The sequence below is a fragment of the Microtus oregoni genome, unplaced genomic scaffold (genome assembly GCF_018167655.1).
Source record: "Microtus oregoni isolate MIOR12 unplaced genomic scaffold, Mior012 000067F_ref0000223, whole genome shotgun sequence".
Lineage (NCBI taxonomy): Eukaryota > Metazoa > Chordata > Mammalia > Rodentia > Cricetidae > Microtus > Microtus oregoni.
The window spans coordinates 1,170,228-1,188,405 of NW_024543974.1; the positions used below are offsets into that span (position 1 = coordinate 1,170,228).

An 18,178-nucleotide genomic window follows, 5' to 3' on the forward strand; every position below is an offset into this window, starting at 1 on the left:
TACCAACCACAGTTCCGCCCCTCCCCAACTCTGAGTTCTTGAGAAAGTGAAACCTGCAGCTGCTTGATAATTTTCTCAACTCTGACTCCAGGGATACTGCAGCCTGCAGATTGTGGAGATGATTCTGGAACTGCCTTAAAACCCTGAAGAGGAAATCCAAGAACACACTTAAGCCAAACATTCCAAAACTGTTGCATTTGGGGGAAGGAAAGTCTCCTAAATCGTCTGTGGATAAAGTCACGGTGGTGTCTTGCTTCTAAAATCCCTAGGAAAATGAAAAAAAAAATCTCTGGTATCTGTTCTGGGCTAATAACTGGACACACGCAACTATCAGTGTTGCTATGACAACAGACCTGCAAAGCATAGCTTTCTGCTATGGTTTGGAGGATCTTGGAGCAATAGGTATATCTAGAGACCTTCTACAAACAGAATGGTCCAGGAAATGTGGAATGGTTAGGGGCTGGTTCTGGCAGCTGGAAGTCAATAATCAGCCAAGTGCTAGGATTACAGATTATGCCTCCACTCTTCCTCTGTATTTGCCAGAGCACCTCATTATTCCAGGAACGTTCCTTAGGCAAAGGTTGCCTGTGTTCCCGACTCGGGTGTCGTACCACAGCTTCTTCGACTGCAGAGTCAATCCTTAACCCCTATAGAAGCACTGAACTGAAGAGTGCTTATTTTAAGACAAGCAAAACTGCAGCTGAACATTCAGCTGCCTTTCCCACTTTCTTAGTATTTTTTCAGAATTTTTTTGACGAATTCTGGAAAACATGCGCAGCACTGACAAAAACATTTGTCCTGCCTGGCCGTGGTGGCGCACGCCTTTAATCCCAGCACTTGGGAGGCAGAGGCAGGCAGATCTCTGTGAGTTTGAGGCCAGCCTGGTCTACAAGAGCTAGTTCCAGGATGGGTTCCAAAGCTACAGAGAAACTCTATCTCGAAAACACCAAAAAACTTCATTTGTACTATCCTAGGATCATATAGTGAGTTAGTTTATCATGGCACTAAATAGGGAAAATTAATAGAAACGTTAAAGTTTCCCTCACTATTAATTTATAAAGCATTCCATTATGATCTTATAAGGTACAAGTAATAAATCCCTATTTTTATATGTTAAGATTTGCTTTGTGACCTAAAATTGATCTATTTTGGATAAATTTGGCTTTATTCTAGGAATGCAAGGATGATTAAACATGCAAAGCTTTAAGTGCACATATAATGAATCTGAGAAAGAGGCTGAGTGGTGGTGGCAAACAGCTTAAATCCCAACACTCCAGAGGCAGAGACAGGCAGATCTCTGAGACTACAGACAGGACAATGCACATCAACATAAAGCCACAAAAATGAGAGTCAACTGAAGTTTCTTCGTAGCTGCATATTTTCAGATAGGTTCTATCTGCTGGCAGTGAGCAGAGGCATAAATTCTTTAAGAGAAGGCTTTCTGTCTCAGCATTAGCAGCAAAAGCTGTGCGTCTCCTTAAGAAATGGCTTCCTGGTTGTACTGGCAGCAGGAATGGCTCTGGCTCTTTCAGGAGGTCCTTCTACAGAGCATTTAGGCTTTGTGAGCAGAGGGCTACAAGTTGATTAATGGCAGCATAGACCCGCTGCATCCCTGGAGCTGGGTTGGTGAGCATGGCTTGCAGAGGCAGGGAACATACCTCTGCCATGTTGACCAGTCCTAGCCATGCCCGCTTAGCATTTAACAAAAGTGCTCCTGGTCAGAAAATGATTACAGCTATGCCCCTCACCAGTTGTAACATACAGGAGAACAGGCCCTACACCTTGCCTGGGCAATACACTACAGCTGACCCTGTTGGTGGGGGTGCAGGTGAGCTGGTCCTGTTGATGTGACAGCAAGAGAGCAGCACCTGCCTCCTCCCTCATATGCCATGTGGTGGCATTGGGTAAGGGAAATATACCCTACACCCCTACTCCTTGCCAACTGCAACAGACAGGGAGAGCCCGCCTTAGGGGCATGAGAACAGAAGAACTGGCCCTGTCCCTCATCAACTGCAGTAATTGGGAGAACAGGTCATATACCTCACTTGGGCAAAATAGCAGAGTTGGCCCTGGTGGTGTAGGTGTGGGAGAGCCAGACCCCAGGGTGTGAGGGCAGGAGAAATGGTCCTGCTCCTTTCTACCTGCTGTATTGGGTAAGTTAGCTGGGGCAGTGCTAGAGTGTGTACCCTGGTGTTGACAATGAGGGAAAGAACGTCATCAGACTGACCAATCCTGCTACCACCCAGGCCCGGAACCAGGACTATGAGGTAGCCCACCCCAACATCCACCCTATCTATGAACTGCTGGAACACATGAAGGGGTCAGTCCTGAAAACCTAAAGGTGCAGGATTTCAAACCCTAGCCCTGACACAGGACAACAACAGGATATCTAGAAAAGTCTCAGTTATCCATTGGGTAGCAGAAGGCAGACGCCTTGATCAAGACCAACGATTCATTGCAAAGAACACTTATAAGCATTGCTGTAAGACTAAGGTGTAAACTGTGTGACTCACTAGGCCACATTACACTACCATACCAAAATTTTCTTTTCTTTCTTTTATGTTTTGTTTTGTTTTATTTTTAGGATATGTTTTTAAATTTTCTTTCTGTTTGGGGGAGGTCACAAGGGCAGAGGGTGGAAGCAAGGGGATGGGGAGAGAAGTACCATTGAGATACATGATTTGAAATTCACAAAGAAGAAAGTTTTTAATTAATGTGTTGCCAGGGACTTAAGAGATAAGATCCAAAGCTGATTATAATCACCACCAACTAGCTAAAAACATCTCAATAAAGGTTGGAATAAATTATGACTTGATGACAAGATTTTACTTGCAAGAGAGAAGAAAAGGATGTTGCAGCAATAGGAATAAAACTTGAATCATGAGATCTTCAAATGTCCCAAAGGTTAGGCCAAAAAAAGGTTTTTTTTTTTTTTCCTTTAGTTTTACCCTGATGATACGTTGTTGCCATAGTAATAAGACTTTTTTTTAAGGGAAGAACAAACAGGCTGAGAGAGAACTCGCGATGGGCAGATAGATGATAGGTCTGTCTATTCTAAGAAGAGACCATTAACGGTATCTGCTAGCTTGGGAGTCAGCAGGGCAAAGATCAAAAGTCAGGAAAAAGAAAAGGATCTATCTCAAATGAGCAGGCAAACAATATGCTTGCGTTCATCAGAGGGAACGAGCAGTTCAGCTAATCATTTATGAGACACAAAGAACAGGAATTTAAAAGGCTTTGGGTCTGGCTTTCTCATGTGCAACCAAGGAAGGAAAGCATCCGTTGACTCTCTGTTGCATGGGGAAGGAAATTCCTTTGTGAAAAACCGTTTTCTGTAACACAGAGGACTGGGTTTGTTAGACCTTTAGTGATTCCAACATCAATGGCTTAGGTAAAAGTCAACATTGGTGCTGCTCCTCCATAATGTTTTATTGTTGTTAAGGAAATATGTTGAGATGAAGCTATTTCTCTGCTAGTGAGAAGGAGAGTACTCAGTATTGCGGAGATGAGTATAAACTCTTTATGTGGCATTGGCTGATTCTGGGACACACACTGTGCTGGTGCTCTGACAACTCCTGGGTAAAATGACCTGCATGGATTTGGGACTCTAGCAGCATTATGTACCCTATGCATCTATCGTCACATACCTGAGGATGTAGCTTCAGTTTCATTTGCATTTACCGTGAATTCTAGTCTCAGTCTTGTAAAAATAAACAAACTAGAGGTAGGGAGACTGAAATGTCTGCAAATATATTTAGAAGTGACTCTTTTATTAAAACATTCCAGAGATGCCTATTCTGTTTATGTATTTTTGTTTCAGGGTTTTTGAGACAAGGTTTCACAGTGTAACCCGGGCTGGGCACTTAGGTTGGCCTTGAACATATTATATAGCCTGGGTTGACTTTTGAAACTCTCCATCCTCTTGTTTCCATCTCCCAGATGCTGGAACAACAGGCATGAATGAGCCAATTCTTTTTTTTTAAATCTCAATTAAAGCAAAACAAATCTATTCTGCTGCCAAACATATACATATATAACACCCTGTTATATGTTTTCTGTATCCTACCCATGGCCTTCTTTGGAGTCGAAATTTGGTGCTCCTGGCCAAACATTTCAGTCTTTCCACTGTGGAAGAAGCCTTCCTTAGGAAAGGTTGGAAAAGTACTTAAAGTACTAGGTGAGCAATTTGTGAACAGGACCTATAGAGACTGAAGTGAATAGAAACTAGGAAGAGAGGGAGGCAAGGAGAAAGGGAGGAAGAAAGGGAGGGAGGGAGGGAGGGAGGGGGGAGGAAGGGAGGGAGGGAAAGGAGGGAAGGGAAGGATGAAAGAAACAGGGAAGGGAGGCAAGAAGGAAGAGAAATAAGAAAGAAAGGGAGAGAACAGAAGGAAGGAAGGAAGGAAGGAAGGAAAGAAAGAAAGAAAGAAAGAAAGAAAGAAGGGTTAAAAGGTTTTCACTGTGTAGTCTGAAACTCATGTTCCTCCTGTTTTAGCCTCCTAGTGAGTAAATGCTAGGATTACTGGCACTTGCCTCCAAAGCCCAGAGAATGAAACCTTTTGATACTTTATGTCTTAGTGACCTGGAAAAGTTTCGTGGGCTGGAGAAATGTGAGAAGCTTTTGTAATATCGGCCTTCCAACTCTACATCACGGTCTAATAAATAAACAGGGTAAGTCCCTGATGGACATGCATTTGTTGTGAGGCCCTATATTCTGGAATCAGACACTATCTTGCTCTCAGCCTGTAGGGTTAGGTGGTTACACCCACCTTTCACTATTTGAACATGGAAAAAAGAGTAACTGATGACCATGACGCCACAGCTAGTAGCCAATGAGGCACAGACACATCAAACAGAGAAACCAATGGTTGCTGGGCCTGGCATCACACGTGACATGCTAGGTGCTCTCTACTAAGCCAAACTTCAGTCCACATCTCCTGCCACTCTGTTCAAATTCTTTGTCCCTCCTACTTGCTCCCCGTGGAACCAGCAGGATTGGGTGAGGCAACAGTATCCTCCTATTGGGGAGAGGGGGAGGGGACGTGATGCCAGTGCGCAAAAGGGTCCTGCGCAACACCACGGGGTGGGGGTGGGGTGGCATATATAAGATCTTCCGGCCCGGGTCTTGAGCCCATTTTGTCCTGCAGCGGATGTGGTCCTAGAATCTTCTGGAGTTTGGGTCTGGTGGCCTCTTTGGCAGGTATGGTGCAGCCTTCCCCCTGGCACCTTAAGGGTTTCTGCCATTTCTAGACCTCGCCCATGCCATTAGTGTCCTTTCTTTTTATGGCCTTCTGCTTACTTCCACTATAGCCTTTTGGGCGGGGGAGGGGGGGGGATGTGAGATGAGGGTTATGTGGAGCAGAGGACATTTGTGATGGAGTGGGAAGCATAACAGATTTTTTTGTTTTCTGGTTGTTTTCAGTTTGTGAGACAGCGTTTCTGTGTTGCACAGGTTGCTCTCAAATTTCTGGGTTTAGGTGATCTTCCTGCCTCCTAAGAATCCAATGCACTGGATTTTGAGTTTTAGGTAGGGGTGTTTAGGCATAAGTGAGGATGGTATTTGTCAGCATGAGTGACTTTGGGTTGTTGCTAGGATGTGATAGTAGGACACGGATGGATCGGGGCCTGGACTCATGACTTGAAATGTATATTGGATAGAGCTAGGCCTGTTTCAGAACAGGAACTGAGTTGGCTATGGGTTCTAGGAATACGCCAGAACTGGGGGAGGGAATATGCTTGGGACAGTTGAGAAGGTGATGGAACTCAGATAGTTCAGAGAATTGTTCAAAACTGGAATTGAGCCGGGCGGTGGTGGCGCACGCCTTTAATCCCAGCACTCGGGAGGCAGAGGCAGGAGGATCTCTGTGAGTTCGAGGCCAGCCTGGTCTATAAGAGCTAGTTCTAGGACAGAAATCAAAGGCTACGGAGAAACCCTGTCTCGAGAAAAAACAAACAAACAAACAAAAAACTGGAATTGAGATAGTGGATGGTCCAGGATGGCACAAGAAAGGGGGGGAGGGGACGACGGTGCTTGGGATGGATGGCTTGTCGCCAGAACCAATGAAATGAGATAGCAGATGGTCCAGGATGTCAGAGGAAAGGGAAAGGGCGGTGCTTGGGGGCCGTTCTCTTGTTGCCGGAACCAATGAGATAACGGCGGTCCAGGATGTCACAGGAAATGGAGAGGGCGGTGCTTGGCCGTTCTCTTGTTGCTGGAACCAATGAGATAGCGGGTGGTCCAGGATGTCACAGGAAAGGGAAAGGGCGGTGCTTGGGACGGCTGGCTTGTTGCCGGGAACCAATGAGATAGCGGTGGTCCAGGATGTCACAGGAAAGAGAAAGGGTGATGCTAGGAACCGTTCTTTTGTTGCCGGAACCAATGAGGTAGCGTTGGTCCAGGATGTCACAGGAAATGGAAAAGGCAGTGCTTGGGGCCGTTCTCTTGTTGCCGGAACCAATGAGATAGCGGTGGTCCAGGATGTCACAGGAAAGAGAAAGGGTGGTGCTTGGGACCGTTCTCTTCTTGCCGGAACCAATGAGATAGTGGGTGTTCCAGGATGTCACAGGAAAGAGGGCGGTGCTTGGGGGCCGTTCTCGTGTGGCCGGAACCAATGAGATGTCCAGGATGTCACAGGAAATGGAAAGGGCGGTGCTTGGGGGGCCGTTCTCTTGTTGCCGGAACCAATGAGGTAGCGGGTGGTCCAGGATGTCACAGGAAAGGGAAAGGGCGGTGCTTGGGGCCGTTCTCTTGTTGCCGGAACCAATGAGATAGCGGTGGTCCAGGATGTCACCGGAAAGGGCGGTGCTTGAGACGGTGCTTGAGACAGCTGGCTTGTTGCTGGAACCAATGAGATAGCGATGGTCCATGATGTCACAGGAAAGAGAAGGGCGTTGCTTGGGACAGTTCTCTTGTTGCCGGAACCAATGAGATAGCGGTGGTCCAGGATGTCACAGGAAAGGGAAAGGGCGGTGCTTGGGACGGCTGGCTTGTTGCCGGAACCAATGAGATAGCGATGGTCCAGGATGTCACAGGAAAGAGAAAGGGCGGTGCTTTGGGGCAGTTCTCTTGTCACCGGAACCAATGAGATATCCAGTGCTCCAAAATGTCACAGGAAAGGGAATGGGCGGTGTTTGGGACGGCTGTCTTGTTGCCCGAACCAATGAGATAGCGGGTGGTCCAAGAATGTACGGGACAGGGGGAAGAGGCGGTGCTTGGGACGGCTGGCTTGTAGCCGAACCACTGAGATAGCAGGTGGTCCATGAAGTCACAGGAACGGGGTAAGGGGCGGGTTCTTGGGGGGGGGCGTTCTCTTGTCGCCGGAACCAATGAGATAGCAGTGGTTCAAAATGTCACAGGAAAGGGAAAGGGCAGTGCTTGAGACAGTTCTCTTGTTACCGGAACCAATGAGATAGCGAGTGGTTCAGGGTGTCACAGGAAAGAGAAAGGGCGGTGCTTGGGACCGTTCTCTTCTTGCCGAACCAATGAGATAGTGGGTGTTCCAGGATGTCACAGGAAATAGAAAGGGTGGAACTTGGCCATTCTCTTGTTGCCGGAACCAATGAGATAGCGGGTGGTCCAGGATGTCACAGGAAAGAAAGGGCGGTGCTTGGGACGGCTGGATTATTGCCGGAACCAATGAGATAGCGATGGTCCAGGATGTCACAGGAATGAGAAGGAGCGGTGCTTGAGGGCAGTTATCTTGTTGCCGGAACCAATGAGATAGTCAATGCTCCGAAATGTCACAGGAAAGGGAACGGGCGGTGCTTGGGACGGCTGACTTGTCGCCCCAACCAAAGAGATAGCAGGTGGTCCAAGAATGCACGGGACAGGGGAAGGGGCGGTGATTGGGGGCCGTTCTCTTGTCGCCGGAACCAATGAGATAGCAGTGGTTCAGAATGTCACAGGAAAGGGAAAGGGCAGTGCTTAAGACAGTGCTCTTGTTACCGGAACCAATGAGGTAGCGGGTGGTCCATGATGTCACAGGAAAGGGAAAGGGCGGTGCTTGGGGCCGTTCTCTTGTTGCCGGAACCAATGAGGTAGCGGGTGGTCCAGGTATGTCACAGGAAAGGGAAAAGGCGGTGCTTGGGGCCGTTCTCTTGTTGCCGGAACCAATGAGGTAGCGGGTGGTCCAGGATGTCACAGGAAAGGGAAGTGGCGGTACTTGGGGCCGTTCTCTTGTCGCCGGAACCAATGAGATAGCGGTGGTCCAGGATGTCACAGGAAAGCGAAAGGGCGGTGCTTGAGACAGTTCTCTTGTTGCCGGAACCAATGAGATAGCCAGTGCTCGGAAATGTCACAGGAAAGGGAACGGGCGGTGCTTGGGACGGCTGACTTGTCGCCCCAACCAATGAGATAGCGGGAGGTCCAAGAATGCACGGGACAGGGGGAAGGGGCGGTGCTTGGGGGCCGTTCTCTTCTCGCCGGAACCAATGAGATAGCAGTGGTCCAGGATGTCACAGGAAAGAGATGGGGCTGTGCTTGGGGGCCGTTCTCTTCTCGCCGGAACCAATGAGATAGCAGTGGTCCAGGATGTCACAGGAAAGAGATGGGGCTGTGCTTGGGGGCCGTTCTCTTCTCGCCGGAACCAATGAGATAGCAGTGGTTCAGAATGTCACAGGAAAGGGAAAGGGCAGTGCTTGAGACAGTGCTCTTGTTACCAGAACCAATGAGGTAGCGGGTGGTCCATGATGTCACAGGAAAGGGAAAGGGCGGTGCTTGGGGCCGTTCTCTTGTTGCCGGAACCAATGAGGTAGCGTGTGGTACAGGATGTCACAGGAAAGGGAAAAGGCGGTGCTTGGGGCCGTTCTGTTGTTTCCGGAACCAATGAGGTAGCGGGTCGTCCAGGATGTCACAGGAAATAGAAAGGGCGGTGCTTGAGACAGTTCTCTTGTTACCGGAACCAATGAGATAGCGAGTGGTCCAGGATGTCACAGGAAATAGAAAGGGCGGTGTTTGGGGGCCGTTCTCTTGTTGCCGGAACCAATGAGATAGCGGTGGTCCAGGATGTCACAGGAAAGGGAAAGGGCGGTGCTTGAGACAGTTCTCTTGTTGCCGGAACCAATGAGATAGCCGTCTTCCATGATGTCACAGGAAAGAGTAAGGGCGGTGCTTGGGACGGCTGGCTTGTTACCGGAACCAATGAGATAGCGGTGGTCCAGGATGTCACAGGAAAGGGAAAGGGCGGTGCTTGAGACGGCTTGCTTGTCGCCCGAACCAATGAGATAGCGATGGTCCAGGATGTCACAGTAAAGGGAAAGGGCGGTGCTTGAGACGGCTGCCTTGTCGCCTGAACCAATGAGATAGCGGGTGGTCCAAGAATGCACGGGACAGGGGGAAGGGGCGGTGCTTGGGACAGGCTGGCTTGTTGCTGGAACCAATGAGATAGCTGGTATTTTAGCGGGTTTTCCAAACTGGCACAGAAATGGGGAACCGGCGGTGCTTGGGAAAGCTGGCTTGTAGCCGGATCCAACGAGATAGCTGATGGTCCAGGATGGCACAGAACGGTGAAGCGGCGGTGCTTGGGAAAGCTGGCTTGTTGCTGGAATCAATGAGATAGTGGGTGGTCCAAGATGTTATAGGAACGGAGGAAGTGGCGGTTCTTGGGAAGCTGGTTTGTTGCTGCAACCAATGATACGAGATGGTCCAAAATGGCCCAGGAACAGGGAAGGAGTGGTGCTTGGGGTAGCAGGCTTGTAGAAGGAATCAATAAAATAGCGGGTGGTCCAAAATGGCATAGGAATGGGGAAGAGGCGGTGTTTAGGACAATTTGGCTTGGTGCTGGAACCAGGAGTGACACTTTTGGGTGGGTGGTGTCGGTGGAGGGAGGGTAGCAACTTTATGTTAGCATTCTTTTTGTCTCGGCGCCTTTTCGTGGAGCGGTTTCACAAATCTTATCAAGGATTTTTTTTTAAAGGTCTTACAATGTAGTGGTGGCAGGCTTCAAACTGACACATTTAGCCTGTTAGCCGCCTTCAAGTTTAGGTATTAAAGGTGTCTGCCACCATGCCGGCAAGGTGCTGTCTTCAGATTCTTGTGCAGAGTCAGATTAGCACACCTTGCATGGGCAGGCACATTCAGAATAGACCGTATTAAATAATCCCGTACTTTGCCTTGCACAGGAAGCAGCATCCCTGCACCGCCTGTCTGAATAGAAGCCAGAAGACCAATAGCATCAACCATCAGTGCCAGCAAAATCACTGTATCCATACTTCAGCAAACATCAGGGTGAGCAGCTATTTTGTGAGCAGCAAAGAGCAGGTCAAGGGGCTACCTGCCAAGGTTCATGGACTGCAGGATAGGACTATACTTAGGGTGACAATATCTGTTTACTTTTGGGGGCCTTTTTCTGCCTTTGATTGCAGATTTCATACAATTTTAAACCATAAGCATTTTTCAGATCAGTGCCCATTCTTTAGTCTCTGCTTACCTCCCCCTATACCTGTCACCAACATCTTGTTGCTGAGATGCTTTATTGGATGGATGACCATGACATCACCTGCTGTTTCCCAAGGGCGTTTACCTTCCCACGTGGCACTATGTGATAACACACTGGTCTTGTATCCATGGCAGTACATTAGATTGTCACATACAAACAGTACTTTGCACGTACCACTCTGATCACATCTGCTGATCTCCAGTCATCTTTTCCTCTGCTGAGCTTTCCTCAAGAGGAGAGTCTTCTATGATTGCCAGTCTTGGACACAGCAAAGAGTGGTCTGAACCCAGTATAGCCTCTAGTAGGTGGTAGAGTGTTCTTCTTCCTGTCTTTTCTACCACTGGGTCTTTTCCAGTTTTTCCAGTGTTTGCCTCCTGACATTGACATTTTCCCCACAGGTACTTGGAGAATACACGCTAGATTCTCCAGCCTTCCAGAGAGGTTACCATGGCAAGAGGTCAGCAGGGTCCTGTGATTTTCAGAGAACTTTGTGTGGGAAGACCCTCAAAATGTTTTCAAGAGCCTGGGAAGGAAAAGTGATTCTCTGGGAGTGAAAAAGTGACAGGAAGTATTAACTAAGCTCTTCATTTGCATTTCAGGCTGTGGGAAACCCAGGACGGACATGCTGCCTTTCTACATGGCATTGGTTTTAGAATCGTTTGTGTCTTAGGAAAATCCTTAGCTAATAAGTACCTGAGTATTAGGTCTGTCTCTAGAGGGTGGGACCAATGGCTGTGGCTCTATTAGATGACTGGTGTATGGGGATGGACCTGGATCCCAAGAAGGCGGTGCTCGTTGTGGGCATCCCTGTGCAGTGCAGTGAGGCTGAGATAAAGGACACTCTGAAGGAAGGCTTACCTCCTTTGTGTGCTCACAAGGTGATAGGTAGAATGTTCAGGAGGGAAGACAAAGCTAAGGCGGTCTTAATTGAACTGACGGAAGTTGTCGATTATACTATGATGCCCACTCATATACCAGCAGCAGGGGGCGCCTGGGAAGTGGTAGTCAAACCCCGTAGCCCAGATAATGAGTTTATCAATAAGCTGATCTACTTTCTGAAAGATGAAGGACGAAGAATGGTAGATGTAGCTAAAGCCCTGGGGTTTAGCACTGCCCCTACAGTGAGCATGGAGCTAAGGAATTCAGATCAAGACAAACCAGAAGGTTTGAAGTCTCTGTGCAATAGCGTGTGTTACCGAAAACTGAAAGTGTTTTCTGGCAGTCCCTTTCCAGGCCCAGGAGAGGAGACTTTTGAAACCTGGTTAGAGGAGGTCACTGAGAGGATGCAGTTATGGCAGGTGGGTGAGGAGGAGAAGAAGCGGCGCCTTCTAGAGAGCCTGCGAGGCTCTGCCCTGTCAATTATGCAGGCACTAGGGGCTAGCAGTGACTCCCTAACTATGGAGCAGTGCTTGGAAGCACTAAAGCAGGTGTTTGGGAATAAAGAGGACTGTAAGAGCTTACAGTTCCGATGCCTTCAGAATCCGATTTCCTCTCAGAAAGCTGCAGAGAAGCTGTCTGACTATTTGCTGCGCTTAGAGCCCCTCCTGCAGAAAGCAGCGCAGCAGAGCCCCTTGGCAGCACACAGCACAGACTCGATTCGCCTCCAGCATGTCTTATCTCGAGTCTCCCTGACCACTGGCCTTAGGAGCAGGCTGTCCCTCTTAGATCAGCAAGGGTGCCCACCCACTTTTCTGGAGTTAATGAAACTCACTCAAGAGGAAGAAGAGTGGGAGACCAGCATGGTGGCGAAGGAGGAGCAGAATCAGGCGGGGAAGGAGAGTGGGACGTGTGAGGCAGCAGCAGATCAGGTTACCACCCAGGCAGGGTTCTTTCGGGAGATCAGCACCCAGACCACAGGAGAGGAAATTATATCAGTGAAACGGAGGCGACTGCTATGGAGACCCAGTGCTGGGGAGGAGGGGCCTCTGGGGCAATCAAGTTTGGGGGCTACAAATGAACCTGAGGAGCAGAAACCCCATGCTGTAGATCAGGAGTTGGGAAACGAGAGAGGGGCTGGGGCTATGAGCCACCCCAACCCCAGGGAAATAGAGGCTCAAGAGATCTAGAAATTCCTTCTTCTAGCAGGCAACAAAGATACCTTGGCAAAATGATGGGGCAGCCCAGACAAATGGCAGGGGACTTAAGTTGTACAGAAGGGCAAGATGGCCAGGGCCAGGATAAGGCATCTCACAGGCCACTAATTAGAAATGATTCTAACAAGCAAAAACAAGCTCCACCTAGCTCAGTGACTACCATATCCCAGGCTCGTAGAGAGTACCAGAAAAAGAAATGGGGAACTACTATAGCCAAACTTAAGGGTGATCCAGACTCCAGTTGGGATGTTAGTGAATCGGAGGATGAAGGTAGTGAGGGCGGTGACTCTGAGCTAAGAATGCCCACTGGCACTGAAGCAAGACAGGGCTTGGAGGAACCGATCACAGGGCTGTCCTGGCCAGAGAGAACCAGTGCCTGGGGAGAAGTGCAGCAAGGCCGGGAGACAGTGCCCCGGAGAGGAGGCCGCAGGATCCAGCCCGTCTTTAGGATCATCTACACTGCTCTAGGGGAGCCTCATGAGGGCAGCACCCTTGAGTCCTTTCGTGAGTGAAACACCAGGGTCCCTGGACCCAAAGGCCCCGGGACACCAGTGCCAACCCGGAGGCAGATCCCATCCTGGCACCCCGGCAGGACTGTGAGTGGGGGGAAGACAGCAGTGCCCAAGAAGATCCCCGGGCTGGGGGTGCGTACGCAGCACCATAAGGTTTGTGCCCTCAGCTGGTCTGAGAGCCCGTGAGTGTGCAGGACAGATTGGTGTGAACAAGGAGGTGGAAGAGCAGCAGCAGGAGGACTTGGGGCGGTAGTTTGTTCTGCTCTCTTTTGTCCAGGGCTGCTGGAGAATTCCAGAGAGCAAGCAAGGAGAGCCTGGTGAATACAACTCGGCAGGCAGCTGCCACGGCTGGCCCCCAACCCTGCCGACCTGAGAGGGTGGCCTGGCGCTGCTGCCGAGGTGCCATCCTCCGTCTGCCATCCACACCAGACGGGTGGAGGTTACAGAAGAGGCTGCCTCAAGGGTTCTTTCTGCCTGGCTCTCCCAACACGGATGCCCCCTCCCCATTGCTATCCCGAGGGAGGCTACTCCCGCCTCTGGAACCCCCCCCCCCCACTTATCTGCTAACCTCATAGTGACCCACTCGGCTGTCCACCGAGTCCTTTTCCCCCTTGAGTGCTCATCCCCCACCCGTTGCTTCTGTACCAAGCTGTGAGTGAAGTGTGTGTTAACTTGAGCAGCTGGAGGCCCTGACTACCTGGTCAGTGGCCCCTACTCCTGGCACCTGTTGTGAGCTTCTGTGAGCTGCTTTGCCAGCCAAGGCTGCCTAGCTCCCCTCCCACCGGTGTTGTGAACACTCCTCATCTGCTTTCCCGGTGTACATCTAGGCCAGCTGCCCGCTGCTTGCTCTCCTGCAGATGTGTGGGTGTTCTTACATGATCAAGTGCTCCCCAGAACCCCCAGGCCCAGTCCTGGATGCCAGCGGGAAGCAAGGATGTCGACAAGGGACTGGTTGATTTTGGTGTGGGACTGTGCTGTGATCTATGCCTGCTGTTACTTACGACTATTTTCTAGGACTGGTGGGGTGCTGCAAGAATGGCCCCCCCAATTCCCTGTGATGGGTCTGTGATGCTGTAAGGCAGCACCGTCCTATAGTGGTAAACCCTTGAGAGCATTCATAAGGGACATTATCAGAGCTCATCTTGACAAGAGGCAAATCTAGGGCACCTAAGACAGCATATTGTAGCAGAAGGTCCTTGTGTAGACAGGACCCTGCGAGGGGGGAAGGGCAGAGCCTGTAACTTCTAGTGCCCATTGAAAGTTTCTGTGTTACCTTTTTTTTTTAGTGGTTTTAGTACAAGTTTTTGTTGAATAAATTTCATGAATGTTCCAGCTATGTTTTGCCTTTGCTGGGAGAGTTGGAGGGCAACAGTGGTGGCTGGGTTGACACTGGCATGTGTCCATGTTGAGACCATGAAGGATGACAGTGGTCTCCTGGATGGGAAGGAGTCAGACTATTGGTAGCCAATGGGTATGGTGTACAATAATTATCTGCCTTCCTGGGGCACTTGGCATGAATGGGAATGCAGGGGCTGCATGCTGAAGGGGGGGAGTGCACTCCAGAAGGCAGGCTCCAGGATTCCCGGAGTGTTGGCCAGTGAATAGGTGTGGATGTGACTGACTGTGTGTGGAAGAGCAGGTTTTTGAATGTTGGGAACATTTGTGGCCATCTCTGAATGTGACTGTGTATCGCTGAAGGTGAACATGATTACGTTATTGTATGTGAGAATGGGTGTATTAGAGCGTGAGACTGGACTCAGTGAGCGTCTGCTGTCTTAAATGGATGTCGATGGATGTAAAACGTGTTACTGAATGAGTGTGACTGTCATGTGCAGAGCTTGTGAACCAATGTTTTATAAGGTTGGTGGCTTCTGCTCCCCCTCAACCCTAGTCTTATTTTCACCGATTTTACGCATCACTCTCTCATGGCCCAGTAGCATCTATGGTGGGCACTCAGGAAATATTTATTAGTAAGTCAGCAATTCTTTCTCTTCCTTTAGGCTTACAGCTCCAAGATTTACCTCCTCCAACTCAAGAGTAACTTGCCTCTCCCCAAACTTTTGGTAATCTTTGTGTCTCAATCTCCTGAGCAGCAGCATTACAGGCATGACCATATCCAGCTTGCTTTTGTAGCAAGAATGGATTCTGGTAAACCACAGGCCTAAAATCACCAAGTTATACTTACATACACGCATACACACACACACAAAAAAAATTTTTTTAAAAAGGAAATCATGCTGATGTGTAATATCTTAACATTTATTATAATCTGCATACATTAATGTGTATTAAGCAAATATAACTAGAAACGAAGCAATTAAAAAGAAAATAATGAAAAACCAACCCTCTTAATTGCAGAATTTTTTGAGAGAAAAGGGCTATTTTGAATTCAAATCAATACTAAAACACTGCAAGCTGTCTTAGAGTATTTTCCATATTTCTGAAACTGCTTAAATGATAAAGTACACCTTTAAGATGGGGAAACCATTCCACCATGGCCTCTTTGGATCCCATCTTTGAGGCCTGCAAGGAGATTCCCAAGTAACACTTCTAACCAAAGGGGAGACTTTTACTAATTCATTTGGCACCCATATGTTACTGCCCACCATCTGCCAAGTCCCATGCTAGAAATGGACTGAGAAAGACTAGTTGATAATTAGTGTGGGGATGTGACCTACTGTATTCTTTCTCCCCTTCAGAGTACATGCAGCAGATAAATACACAAATAAATAGAATGTTCTCTGTTAACTTGATAGGAAGAACAAGTCCATGCTTAAATGTGATTAGGACTCAAAATTTGAAGAAAGAGAAGAGCTATTTTATAAGTAAATCAAATGAAGAGGCCTCAATTTTGCATCCCCAAATCTTGAGGGCTATTATTGCTTTCAAGGATCTTACTTTAATGCTGCAGAGTGAAGCTGAATCAGAGCAGTCTATGAGCAAACTGCAGGGATGAACCTGCCTTGCTCTGCCAGGCATCAGCTTTTAGTATTTTGAGTACCTGGGGACCTAGAAGTTGATGTTGGTTTGAAACAGTCAAGACCAGAAAACAAGTCACTACTGCAACTGCACCATCTACTGGATGGCAATTACATTATTGTGATGCTTCAAGGAGGGATCCAAGAAGCCCGGAGACGAGTGAATTTCACACTTGCCATTTCTAAGAGTATGTCTCGGGGCAGGGTAGGTATCGGGACCCTCCACACAGTGCCTGGCCAGTGTCCCGACTGGAGAAAGTACGGGCTCCAGAGAGAGACAACATTGTTTCTACTGGATTCTTTCCACTTCTCTTTATTTCTAAGATGAGAATCTAGAGACTGTTAAAAAGTTAAAAAGCCAGTGCTTTGTGGTGATGCCTGGTGTGTGGTGAGGTCTCAAGAAACCTTAACTCTTTTCTTTAGTCTTGAGATGTACACACCCGAGGCAGTTCAGAAAATTTCTATGTAAAGTCCAGGAAGAAGAAGGATACTAGGGGTAAAGACTTGAACTAGCTGTCAAAATTCAAACAGACACAGATATCCCTTTTGTTAGAAGCCTCCTAATATTGTATCCTATCAAATTTAAACCAGGGTAAACTTTCCAATATGTACTGACATGCCTGACTGGAAAAACTCAGAGAATGGGAGGAGGTATTTTAAATCTGCTACATAATTCAAAGACAGCTACTTTAAAAGTTGTATGAGAAATTAAAATACACATACAGTCAATAGACAAGCTAAACCTTAGCCTATTTCCAACCCTTAGCATTCAGTGCCTATAATTTCCCTACCAGGGATCGTCAACAGCATTTGGTTTGGCCCCTCAGAAGCCTGAAAGTCTGCATACACTGGTACCTACACTTGTGCTTATGTCTAAGATAACAGGTCATTGCACTCAATAGCCAACATATCTTAGGGAAGTCAAAGTGGAGTCCTGTATCCTGGGAGCAACTGAGATACGGATTTGCATTTCAAAGGTATAAGAGGCCATACATGTGTAATTATAACATCATTGAGATAACGACACTAGATGTGTTACTTCATTACAAGGTGGGCATAAGTACAGTGAAACTCCTCCAGGTTGGGGAGGATGTAAAGGAAGAAGAACCAACAATTTGGGGACAACTAAACAGCCAAATGCATCTGGGACTCATCAGCTTCTCTTCAGCCTGGAGGAGCCAAAAGGAAAGCAATGAGATAAAGTAAGCATCCAATACCTGACCACCCGGGTCCTTGGGGGTGAGTAACTGTTACAGTGAATGTCAGCCTGAGTCCAACACAAAGGCATTTCTTAAGAGGGAAAGCAACCTTTGTGTAGCTAGAGAGGGAAAATATGCTGTGTTCAGACACTTGGGACAATCCCACTTGCTAATGGCCCAAAGGCTGCTTTATTCAACATCGGTTACTAAGTCTAAATCTAAAGCTATGCAAACAAGACATAATGTGCAGAGATTGGGATGAGGTCCACATTCTATCACACCAACCAACTAGGTGTTTGTCCAGAACCATTGTCCACCTACATCTTAATTTCTTTGTCACAAAATAGGCCCAGGTGTCCCAGGGTTAGAGGAGTCCGCTGAGGTTCTGGATGGGAGAGGTATTTCTTTAAAGGAAGATACTATGACTCTAGCAACTTGGAAAGGGACCCTAAGGAGGGGTTTTGTCCACATTGCCTAAGATCTCAAAGTAGCATAGGTTACAAAACAAGACTTAGGATTCTCTGATTAGCTGATGGAAGCATATCAGGGTCCTGAACTAAAACCCAGGTCCAAACCAGGGCAAACTTTGTTTCTTTAGTCTAATGGGAGACTTAGCTGCTTATTGTATGGGCTTACGGCACTCACCTAGAAGAGCTTCTCATAGCATTTCCCACAGTGGATGGTGTCACGGTGAATGAAGATCTGATCTAGGAGATCACCCATCGGTTTACTGCAAATTCCACACTAGCAGAGAAAGCAAAGTGGAGGTCAAAGCAGATGCTATGAGCAGATGGCACATCCTGGACTTCAAGGAGATAACAAGACATTGCAAACATAGATAGAAACTCTGATCTAGGAAACAAGATAAACACAAGAAAACAGCAAAAGTAAGCTAGTAAGGACTAGGGAGCACATTTCCAGAACTCAGACAAGCTGGGTGCAGAGGCATGAACCCATAACCCC

General features: G+C 48.0%; 2 protein-coding genes and 1 long non-coding RNA gene across 3 annotated transcripts in view; 2 read left to right on the forward strand and 1 right to left on the reverse strand.

Annotated features, from left to right (window-relative positions):
• The first annotated feature begins 7,195 nt into the window (after positions 1–7,195).
• On the forward strand, positions 7,196–10,847 carry LOC121440416. Its single transcript, XR_005973353.1, has 3 exons — positions 7,196–7,275; positions 10,117–10,222; positions 10,832–10,847. It is a non-coding gene; the product is annotated as an uncharacterized LOC121440416 (long non-coding RNA).
• A 228-nt stretch (positions 10,848–11,075) lies between these two features.
• Positions 11,076–13,819, forward strand: LOC121440451 (paraneoplastic antigen-like protein 5). Its single transcript, XM_041641212.1, is given in 2 exon segments — positions 11,076–12,560; positions 12,563–13,819. Coding segments are annotated over 2 exon segments (1,875 nt in total). The 5' UTR covers positions 11,076–11,161; the 3' UTR covers positions 13,039–13,819.
• A 4,041-nt stretch (positions 13,820–17,860) lies between these two features.
• The window catches only part of LOC121440428 (zinc finger protein 185-like), a 35,925-nt gene continuing 35,607 nt past the window's right edge, over positions 17,861–18,178 (reverse strand). The window contains exon 21 of the mRNA XM_041641185.1: positions 17,861–17,959. Within this exon, the coding sequence (XP_041497119.1) occupies positions 17,861–17,959 (99 nt within the window). The remainder of the gene's footprint in view (positions 17,960–18,178) is intronic.